At 37.3% G+C, this 12,288-nt stretch overlaps 1 protein-coding gene across 1 annotated transcript; it reads right to left on the reverse strand.

Moving 5' to 3' along the window:
- Positions 1-7,117: 7,117 nt before the first annotated feature.
- txn2 (thioredoxin 2) lies at positions 7,118-11,444 on the reverse strand. The gene is made up of 4 exons (XM_042719487.1): positions 11,346-11,444; positions 9,910-10,160; positions 9,622-9,745; positions 7,118-7,749 (listed from the first exon to the last, which is right to left on the reverse strand). Exons 2-4 carry the CDS (start codon positions 10,158-10,160, stop codon positions 7,636-7,638), a joined length of 489 nt encoding a protein of 162 aa, XP_042575421.1. The 5' UTR covers positions 11,346-11,444; the 3' UTR covers positions 7,118-7,635.
- Positions 11,445-12,288: the final 844 nt, after the last annotated feature.

Consider the following 12,288-nt stretch of genomic DNA (forward strand, 5'->3'; position numbering starts at 1 on the left):
ATCTATATATTTTTTTTTTTTTTTTTTTTTTTTTTTTTTTTTTTTTTTTTTTTTGTTTTTTTTTTTTTTTGTTATTTTTTTTTTTTTTATCTATCTATCTATCTATCTATCTATCTATCTATCTATCTATCTATCTATCATTCTATCTATCGTTCTATCTATCGTTCTATCTATCTATCGATTGTTCTATCTATCTATCGATTGTTCTATCTATCGTTCTATCTATCAATTGTTCTATCTATCTATCTATCTATCTATCTATCTATCTATCGTTCTATCTATCTATCGATTGTTCTATCTATCTATCTATCTATCTATCGTTCTATCTATCGTTCTATCGATTGTTCTGTCTATCTATCTGTCTGTCTATCTACCTATCTATCTATCGTCTATCTATCTATCTATCTATCTATCTATCTATCTATCTATCTATCTATCTATCTATCTATCATCTATCTATATATTTATCTATTGATTGTTCTATCTATCTATCGTTCTATCTATCTATCTATCTATCTATCTATCTATCTATCTATCTATCTATCTATCTATCTATCGATCGATCGATGTATGTATCTATCTATCTATCTATCTATCTATCTATTTTGCATTTGCATATAATTATTTTATTATTGAAATACACTTTAATGTATACATTTTATGCATTTCATTCTTATATTAAATTCTGGATATTTAAACTGGATTAACTGCTTCCTGCTGTGAACTCTAAACAAAATTTGACACTCATTCAAAACATCACATGTAAAATCAAGATAAAAACACGTAAACACGCAAAACCTGAACGACAGCGGCACATCTTACTGTAGAAGCAGGCCTGCAAAAATAAATGCAGGTGTCCGGTGTCTGCCCTGGTGTATAGCATCATTATATTACTGGCACATTATTTATTTTGTTTTATTTATACATACAATTCAAACAGAATATTAAACAATGGATTATTGCTTATGTGTAAATTGTTTTGGATTAAATAAAAGTATATATATAATGAATACAAACATGAATGTGTGCTTTAGACGGTCACTGATTTGTGACTATGAAGTACGAGCGAGCGCCGATCAAACACGTGTGAACGCGCGCACTGGAAGGCTCGAGCGTCTCCGAGCTGCACGCTTGACTGAAGTATCCAAGGAATGCGGAATGATGATCCAGGGAAAACGACTGAAAGACCTGCGGGGAGTGCTTTATCAGCGTGTAAGGAATGCCTGTGGAAGCCTGCAGTCACCCTGAATCACCGCGAACCCTCCGCTCGGGAAAGCGCGCGGCGATGTGCCGGAAAAATCATTACATTGCTCTCAGCGCTGATTGGGCAACTACAGGAATTTCAAACACAAAGTCAAAGGTCTCCGACTGAGCGATGCCAGATGCAGTGAGACAGTCAGAGGGAGAGAGAGAGACAGATTACCAAATAAGGTCACTTCTGATCTCTGTCTCTCCTCCCCGTGGGTTTGACCCGCTCTGCTCCCGCAGCTGTGTCTGTGCCGCCCGGTCTGGGTGTGCCTCGGCCGCTGGGTGTGTTCTTCTATTATGGTGCACAAACAGACTTTCTCTGTGAATGCCGGCCCTGCGGCTACCTCACCTTACATTAGACTGTGTTTGAGAACGTATCTGTGAGTTTAAACCACCATAAACGAGGGATCTGTGAATTGTTTACGCAACCCACCGCGTTGTTTCCCATGCATGATTCTTTCTCATGACTGATCTTGTCACTCGCGTTCCTGTGCGTTTGTCCTTAAATGGCTCCAAACAAAACCTCGGAATAATTAAAAACACCAGCATCAGCCAAAGAGCACGAAAAGGGCGACGCATCCCGTCCAATGGGCGCGGAGGAAGCGCGATAAGACGCTCATATTCTCGAGAAGTTCCTTTTTCTTGTGAGATTTGCCCTCCTCACACCAGAAATACCCTCTGTAACAGATTACAGGCTGTTAAGGAAAAGCGATTATCAGATTCAAAGCCAGTTTAAATGACAGATAATGCATATGCAAATATATTTACTGTAAACACCAGCTGGATTAGTGGTATTTAGTGTTTCAGACACTCACACTTAGTCACATAGCTATTAGCTTTTACATAACAATTGAAAGATATATATCAAAAACTGCTATGTTTTTTATTTTTTATTTATAATCACTACAGACTCCAAACCCTAAATGTGTATGAAAGCATAGATTATTTTTTTTGTAGATAATTGCATGTATGTTTATATCAAATTATATTGAGGAAGGTATGATCATTTTTACACTGATTTGCACAGGAAAAATAATAATGGAAAACTGTAAAAATAATAATGTATTTAAATAAATGTGTGCATATTTGCATGACTAAATAAATACATTTAAATTAGAATAAAAATACAATTTATTTGAAAATATTTTTAAATAATACATAAAATTTATTTGATGTTTTTTTTTTTTAATGAATAAATTAATAGATTTTAATTTTATTTGACTTCGACGTAGACATGTGGGGGCTGTGTTTAAACGAATGGGCATTTTAGAATGCCTGGCGTGGACGAGTCTTTTAACTTTTAAATGTTAAAGGGATCATATATGCTATTTCATTAAATAGAATATCTATTTGAGACTTTAGTCTTTGCAACTTTAGGGATCTTATCTATTCAAGTACAACTTGTAACATGCCAAAAAGTTAAGACTCGTCCGTTTCAATTATGAAATGACTTGTTTAAGTAAGAATGTGGGAAGATTTGCATAATGCCGCCAAAATGTTCACGCAAAGAAAGAAGGCGTAACTTTGATTCTCGCATTTTACAGAGGACTGTTTCCTGATCCTGGGAGAGTAGACTACAATGCTGGCTGTTCTGACTCACAGCCTGTAAGTATGTTTTCATATTTAAAGGATTTGCCACTGATGATTCAAATGCGATCGAGTTTTGAGCAGTATAGAGTAGTGCTTGGTGTTTGTTGTTTCTCTGATCACAAATGCAGACATGGTTTTATGTTTACACGGCGCAATGTAACACAACGCGTAAAAAGACAATATAAGTCATTATAATCCGTAATTATGTTCCCACTGGATGCAACAAAAGCCTCGTTTGTAATGGGTTTAATTGGTTTTGTCGCGCCGGGACACACGGCATCACAGTATGGTAAGGGGTGTAATATTTCCATCACACACTGAGTGTTGCTCGGAAACGCAGCAGGCGCTATGGGTTGCTGGAGTTTGTAATATTTTTGTTGCTGAAATAGCAAAAATAAATTAAAATATATATATATTTTAAAAAGTGTCTAAAATGTAATTCACTTAATACTTCTTGTTTAATGTTTGCATAAAATCATCACATTTTGCAATCCTGCTTATATTCATGCAAACAGCTCTCTTGCAATTGTGATATTGGTTTACTTGTGAATTGATTAAAAACAAGATCTCATACAAGGAGATTTTTTTTTTAAAACATCATCTAGAAATAAGTTATTGACTGTATTTAAAGCAGGATGTTTTATATCACATTAATGAAGTTAAAGGGGTCATCGGATGCGACATGCACTTTTACAAGTTGTTTGAACATAAATGTATGTTGGCAGTGTGTGTACACAACTACCATATTGATAGCTTTCAGTCACGTAACCGGCTCGAAGACCTGAAGGGCAAAACATTAGAGCTGCAACAAGCCTATCGATTTTCCATCTGTTTCACAGCCGCAAATATTTAGATCACCTCTCAAAAGAATAAAACAAAGTTATGTGAACAAAATGCAAGTTTTGGCCATTTGCAATCCATATTAAGCACTCGCGGCAATATTTCAATCATTAAACAGTGCAACAAACATTGTAAAAACACTTAAAGTGCCTTAATATATTTAAAACGGTCCAGTTTCATATTTCTGGTTTAACATGTTTGGGTCACATTTCTCATGGTCTTAGTTTTAGCTTTGGGCCCCTACATAACTGTTTAATTCATGTTTAATTCATTGCACGAGAATATTTGGACCTGGTCCGGTGAAGTGATATAGTGATCACTATATAATGACTTCATCTTTAGCCACCACCTTTTTCTATTTTCTTTTAAAGGGTTCATATGATGCTACATGCACTTTTACATGTTGTTTGAACTGAAATGTGCAGTTTCATTAAAGATTACCAAAACAACAACAACAAAAAAATTCAGCAGATTAACTTGCATGGATTAATTCTTCACCTAGACTAGCAATGTGCGCTAATAAAGTAAATAGTGGAAATTTAGATTTCATGAGGACTGTAAAAGTAATGCATTATCATATTGGGTTACTCCATAAAAGATAACTAATTGTGTTATATAGTTACTTTTAATAAAAAAAAAAAAATGCCATTATGTTACTTTGTCACCTGGTCTGGGCTTGTTTATTTGCTTTTAACGCAAACCTTCAGGGAGAATGTTTTTAAATAAGGGTGCTTTCACACTAGCACTTTTGGTGCGCACCCGGGTTCGATTGACATCAGAGTTCAGTTCATTTGGATGATGTGAACGCTGTCTTCCGAACTCCGGTGCGCACCCACGAACTGTACCCGAGTCCACTTAGGGTGCTTTCACAATTGGTTCGATGGACTGGTCCGAACCCAAGTTCGATTGCTCCCCCCTCCCCCTCCCCCCACTGGACTGCCTTCATATTATTTTATTTAGAGCTTATTTTATGCAATAATACAAAAGCCAATGGAAAATTTGTATTGGGTTTTTGTCGAGGGAACCAGGGTAATGCTAACATCCAGAGGGGCCCACAAAAATACATCACTGCAGTGCTCTATTTGATTGGCTGTTGTTCATTGCTGCTCTCTCACTAGTGTGCACACTTGAGGACTTGTCAGTCAGCCAGATTTGTAACTACAAGCGTACTACAAAAGCATATCTCAAAGGCGACCAGCTGGAGTCTTGTGTCGCTTGGCTTCACCCAAACATCTGGGGACAACCGTCTTCCACAAACTATAGCTAAATAAATACACACATTATTAGCATCTGGGGTATGTAGCCAAGCAAGAAACGCAAATAAGCCCTTTCTTGCTTTAAACTCAAAGAGCCTGAGAAAAAGTCATTAAACACGAGCAAGGGAAAAGTGACGGAGTGTGAAAGAAACGTGGTGCTGGATCAGCGTGTCTCACTGTTTTTGCCTTATATGGTCACAGAGGACTGGATTTAGAGTGTGTGAGAGAGAGAGAGAGAGAGAGAGAGAGAGAGAGAGAGAGAGAGAGAGGTGGAGGTGTGGTCTATTGTTTTAAAGCGGAAGAGGTGTAGAGTTTCTGTCCCGTCATTCTTTCACCTTCTGCCCAGTTTAGTCGCAGGTCTCAGTAATGCAACAATGCTCCTTTCAGCAGCACATTTACCACCAACCACTGCTGGACACTTTCCCATGCACTCATCCAGAGATGGGTATCAGTGACTTACCCAGTGCTTTCTACTTAAAAGCATCAGGTTAATCAGTTGTTTCACCCCAAAACCAAAGAATTAAAACAAGAGATTATGTTTTGCATAAGACAAATGTTGCTCTTTTTTGTGTTTAAAAGCCATTAGAAAGCATTTTTGTTAACTGAAATGATATATTAAACAAATAATATGTCATCCAGCAGAACTCCAGCTATATATGAGCCATTTCTCATTTTCATTTAGTTTCACTTTGAGTACTAAAATAATAAATATGTTTTAGGCATGCTTTAATGAAATTGCAAAATGAAACAAATTCAAAATATTAATAGAAACCAACAGTATATCAGTGATACTAAAACAACAGTGTCTCTTTTGAGAGGAAGCGCTTGTGGCTGATGTGAGGTGATGATGTCATGTGCGGTCAGGTAATGGCGGGCTGTGATTGGTGGCTGGAGTTCTGCTGGATGACATCATGCGGCAGAGAAGAACCGCAGTGCAGAAGACGGAGGAGATGATGTCATGGCTGAGAGCGAAACTTAAGTCACTTTTAAGAGCCCTAGGAAACATCAGTCACTTGTAAAACATCTGCTGTAATTATAGGTACGCATGTTGCATGCAAAAAAAGTATATTCAGTCGGAATAAGAGAAAGATGCTAACAAGAGACTTGACTTTTTTAGTTTTTGCAGTTTATCTTCAGTAAATCTGGATGAAACTTGAGTACTGTGTGTTGCAGTGTGTCACTCAGCACAATGTATTTTATCTCAAAAGAGCAAGAAAACCCAAGTTTTTGATGATACAGACACGCCCTGCAGCCGCTGACAGACCGTTATTGGGATCTCAAGTAAAACACACCTGCTGAGTTGCTTCACTGCACCACAATATGCAAATAACTGTCGTGCCTGGACGCGACCTGTTTGAGACACGCAGCTTTCTCTCGTGTCTGCACGACACACGGGGAGGTGAACGAGCCCCACGGTGGTTGTTCAGGTTTCTAACCATTTAGTTAAAAGAGCCTCTGGCTGAACTAAAACAAGATCCGCCTCCCTAGAGCTTCACACGCGCTCCACAAACCCAGTGCTGGACATGAGCTAGGGTCCCGGATTCCCACACAGGAAGAAGGACCACACTAAAAATGAAACCCGGGTCCTCTAGTGTTATACTGGAACTAGTACATCACTAGAAACACAAACCTAGGGTTTTTTTAGTCACATTATTGTGCAAACACAATGCAACATTGTTAATCATTTGTTTTCCCGCTGAAAACACTAAACACACTCAAGTGCGCCACACACTGTTTCCGGAGGGAACTTACAGGGATTTTATAGTAAAAAAAAAAAAAATTTCACAATTTCTAATAACTGTTTTCTAAATGTTTATTTATTTGTTTGGATTTCCCCAGCAACTGGTTGAAATAAAAAAAGTTTAACATTTATTTTATTTCAAGTAAGAAAAATTATTTTAGTTGCCCTGATTTACGGCAAATTATTATCTTTTTATTATCCATTTTGAGAATTTGTTGCTGCTTTTGTGGAAATTTAAATACTTTTTATTTTTTCAGGATTATTTGATGAGCAAAGCTCAAAAGAAATAGAAATCTTTTGTAGCATTATAAATGTCTTTACTGTTACTTTTGATCCATTCCATGCATCCTTACTAAATAAAAGTAGTTTTTACTGCACCAAAATATGCATTTAAAACAAGAATATAATACCAGAATATGAAACACCAGTCAGCAGCCGCGAGTTAAATATAGTACAGTTGCTTTATTCATAATTTCTTCTGACTAGTCGGTTATATTACAGTTTATATGAGTTAAAGTCTAAACAAAACCATCATCAAGCCCATGTATCCTGCACAAAATTCACAGTCAGATCTAAGAAAAAACAAAAAAGAAAACCGAACGGAAACAAACACACCGTGATCATCACATACTCTCACATTAGTAGACGTTCAGGAGCGAGAGGAAGTGCCCTCATGTGTACCGGATGAGGATCTGCGTCCTTCAGTTATCATCCAAAGCAAAGTACAGCAGCTACAGGACGTCCCAGAACACTTTACTACATTTTTACCACTGTAAAACATGATGCACTGCCACAAACCCTCTAAAAACACACAGCGACACACACACAGTTAAGGAAAGCAGGAGAGATGGAGAAGCACAGACGTTCCAGGATGCAGTGTGTCTGAGTCTGTAATTAAATGTAATGGAATTTCCAACGGGAGGTGGGTGGGGCCAGAGGGGGCAGTGATTGACAGCTTCACTATCCAATCAGCTTCTCCACAAAAGAATCCAGCTGGTCTTCATCTTTGATGCCCACGAACTGGTCAATGACATCACCGCCGCGCATAGCGATCACCGTGGGAACTGCTGACACCTACAGCACATCAGGAACAATCAGCATCCCATAAAGCATCCGCTGAGACTCGCTGTCTGTTTATTTGGCGTCCCAGAATGATGTACGAGTAACTGCCCGTCAATAATCAGAAACATTTGACTGCTGAAAAGTGTTATCTTTAGTATCATTGAGATGCTATTTTTATTAATAGCTTGAGTTTTGTTTACTTTTATATTTTCTGTGATTTTTTTTATTTAATTTTACTTTCAGACATTTTTGTTTTTTATATTTTATGTCTATATAATTTTTATTCAGTTTTAGTTGTAGTTATTTTAATACTAGTTAAATTAAATGGAAATGAGAAATATTGCCTTGGCAACAACCTGAGATAAAACATTGTATTTCAGTGTATTTCTATTATATTTGCAGTGCATTTATTCAAATTTTATTGCTTTGGTCTCTGAGACACTGTGTTATGTTTAGATTTAGTAGATTTTAATTTTAGTTAAAGTTTTAGTAATTTTGCTATGGGATTCACTTTTGTTGTTAATTCAATGCGATGATTCAAATGAATTGAATATGATTCAGAAACAGTCTGACCTTTAATGAGTTCTCTCAACATTACCACTGGACTGAACTCATGATATACTTCAGCCTCACTGATGCGTGGTTTAAAGATCTCTATATTTAAATTAGCTTTTAATTTGATATTTTCAGTTTCATTTTGGTTCAATTTATTGCAATGCTGTTATGTGCTTTTGTTATTTGCATTAGTTTTTGGCTTTTTAAAAAAATTACCAGATAGGGTTTATTTTATTTTTGTTTCAGTTTTAGGTTTTCTTTATTTCCCATAATTTTAGTGCCCCCCCCCGACTAAATGACAAAAACACACAACCTTCTGGATAAACTTAATTCAGTTAACTGCCAATACAACATTTCTAATTTTCATTTAGTTCAGGTTTTTATTAATATATTATATATATATATATATATATATATATATATATATATATATATATATATATATATATATATATATATATATATATATATATATATATATATATAATATAGTTTCAATAGTTTTAGTTAAAGGGATAATCAACACCAAAATGAACATTTTGTCATTAATCACTTACCCCCCGTGTCGTTCCAAACCCGTAAAAGCCCCGTTCGTCTTCAGAACACAATTTAAGATATTTTGGATGAAAACCGGGAGGCTTGTGACTGTCTCATAGACTGTCCCATAAATAACAGTGTCAAGGTCCATAAAAGTTTGAAAAGCATCATCAGAATACTCCATCTGCCATCAGTGATTCAACCGTAACGTTATGAAGCGATGAGAATACTTTTTGTAAAAGAAGAAAACACAAATAACGACTTTATTCAATAATTCGTCTCCCCTGTGTCTCTCCACATCAGCATAGCGCCATTTTGGAGAATATGAGCTGAAAGCAGGCAGCGTACGCTCTTCTGTGTCAGCCGTGCCACAAGGATGCGTTTTCTATGTGTATTTATGCTTTGATTTGAAAGAAAACAGCTCATCCATTTGCCGCGGCTGACACAGAAGAGCATACGATATAATAAGACTTGAATAAAGTTATTATTTTTGTTTTCTTCGTGTACAAAAAGTATTGTCGTCGCTTCATAATGTTACGGTTGAATCACTGATGGCAGATGGAGTATTCTGACGATGCTTTACATTCTTTCCTGGATCTTGACACTGTTATTTATTTGGCAGTTTATGGGACAGTCACAAGCCTCCCAGTTTTCATCCAAAATATCTTAAATTGTGTTCCGAAGACAAACAGAGCTTTTATGGGTTTGGAACGACATGAGGGTAAGTGATTAATGACACATTTTCATTTTGGGGTGGAGTATCCCTTTAAGGGTAACAGCCCTGTGTCGTACCCCGTACTCGATGGCGAGGTCTGTGTGTTCATCGATGTCGACTTTGGCCATAGTGACTCGACCCTTCTGTTTGGCGATGGCCTTTTCCAGCCGCGGGCCGAGGATTTTACAGGGACCGCACCACCTACAACACAAACACACGGCAGAAATCAGCTGATTCTGTGTCACTGCAGCCGCTTCCCAAGAACAGCACATCAAATCTAACTTTATACGCCATCACATATTTCCAAAGGAACGTGACGACTGCAGAACTACAGGAGTAGAAGACGTGCGGCTTCTTGTACGTACTGCGCGTGGAAGTCGATGAGGACGGGCAGCTGGCTGTTGATGACTCTCTCGGTGAAGTCGTCGTGGTCCTGCACGTTGAAGGACACGCTCCTGCAGGAGGACAGCGGGAGGAGGCGCGGGGGCGAGAGGAGCGGCTGCGACGCGTTCAGACGAGAGGTGAAGGACGAGGAGCACGAGACGCCGGCCGGCAGACGCTGCAAACCTCTGACAGAGACACCACAAACCCTCCGAGCCAGGAGCCTGAACGCCATCTGACACCACAGACAGACATTATTAACACATTGAGTCAAAGTCTGCTTTATGGTCAATTCTTCCACATGTACAGTACATACATACAGAGAATCAATACTGTGTTACTCTCAGACCCCCGGTGCATACAGATAACACTAACAGTAGAACATTAATTATAGATCGACACAGATTAAATATGAAATACTATACAAACATACAAATAAGGTAACATCATATAAGATGAGTCTGCTAAAGTCATTTAATGCTCATTTTAATGCATTTCTGCCTTCTTGCTCTGTGACTGACGAAGTTTATTTATAATACATCAGATATATGCTCGACATGAGCATAAGTATCATGCAATTACTCACATTTTATAATATTTACTCCATCAACATAGATTTCCACTTTCAATAATATTAAAGGAATACTACACCTAAAAATAAAAATTACATTTAAATTTGTACAGAGGTATGTGACAAGTGTATTTGTAAAAGTACAAATAATAATAAATAAAACTGAATGAATTAAGATAAAATGGTGTTTAAATCACTTTTAGATGTATATTCTTTCATTACTATCACTTTTTATATTTACTATAACACACACACATACACACACACATATAAATTCTTTGTAATTATTATATTTTATGTTTTATTATTACTACTTTTTATATTTATACTGGTTTTCATTTTTTATTTATAAACATTTACTCTTTATATATAAAAAATGTATATATTTATATATTTAAAAATCTAATATGGTGTTTAAAAGTACAACACATTTTGTGGCGCTACTAAACACTACTAATTTGTTTTAATAGCATATTACATAATCTCAATTCAGCGTGGTTTGCACAAATATAATAGATTTGTTTTTAAATATATGCAAATATCATTCAAACGGTATTGATTGTAAACACCATGTGAGTGTTATGAAACACTGTTTCTGCTGCTGACAGTCTCTACAGAGTCATCGCTCGTCGTGTGTGTGTGTGTTTCGTGTTTTATTCGCGGCTGTGTGTGAATCTGTGTGGTTTTTAACCTCCACGTGACTTTGAGCGTTATGATGCGTTACACGTGTGTTTATAACAAATCTAGCGCGTTTAGGAAAGCATATGTGACGCGTCCCACAGGAATATTTCAGCTTCGATGCTGTTATATAGGTTTAAGATAATTATGAGACATTAAATAAACTCTTACCGTGAGCTCTGGAGTCCTCTGGTCACACGGACCACTGACGCACTTCCCCTCACGAGGAATTGCTGATGCGTCACAGCGACACGCCGCGGCGCGGAGACGAACTGCAACTATTTTGTTAAATATTATTATTTAAAGGTGCCATGTGTAAAAATTGAGGTAAAAATATCCAAAAAATTACCTACACGCATCAAAAGAATGAGAAGAAATAAGGGCAATGATGTCATTAAAAAAATTTCAAGTTATAGTGCTGCAGAGATATCAACCTTAATTAGCATTAGCATTACTAGCCACGGCCCGACAGGTGTCGTAATACCAGTTTCAGCCATGGGAGGCAGTATGCGGGCAACATAACCACCAGCCAACCTGCAATACACGAATAACTCGCACGGCTTGTGGGCGTACTTGAACCCTGATGTCAATCGTGTGGAAGGTACAGCCCACTACTTCATTTCAGTTCAGGGAAGAGAGCGGAAGGATGGGAAAACACAGGGAACCCAACCGCGCTCGGAATCACAAATTAAATCCGATAAGAAAAGGAGCTGAACCAGAGTAAACATCGGCACTGCTTTCCATCGCTGGAGACAACTGATGGACTTGAAAGAAATGAGGTTCGACTCCGAACTTGCAACATTTCTTTTGGATTGGTAAGTAAGATGCTGTTAGTATTTCGCTAGAAGTTTGTTTTATATGTTTGCGTATTTTTTTCGGGAAGTTATAACATAGAAATGTATCGAAGGCTGTTCGATAAACGTGCTAATGTTAGCGATGGCTAACCGTAGCTGCGTTTGATAATTAGCTAGCTATAACTTACCCACAGATCCGATCCGGTTTTCACCTGTTATCTACCAAAGCCCGTCTCTACCAAGCTGATGCTAAAATGTAACATTACCTAAGAAGCTTGAAATGTCTTCGATGATAATGAACCCGAGAGAGAGAGAGAGAG

This window comes from Cyprinus carpio, chromosome B3 (genome assembly GCF_018340385.1).
Source record: "Cyprinus carpio isolate SPL01 chromosome B3, ASM1834038v1, whole genome shotgun sequence".
Classification (NCBI taxonomy): Eukaryota; Metazoa; Chordata; class Actinopteri; order Cypriniformes; family Cyprinidae; genus Cyprinus; species Cyprinus carpio.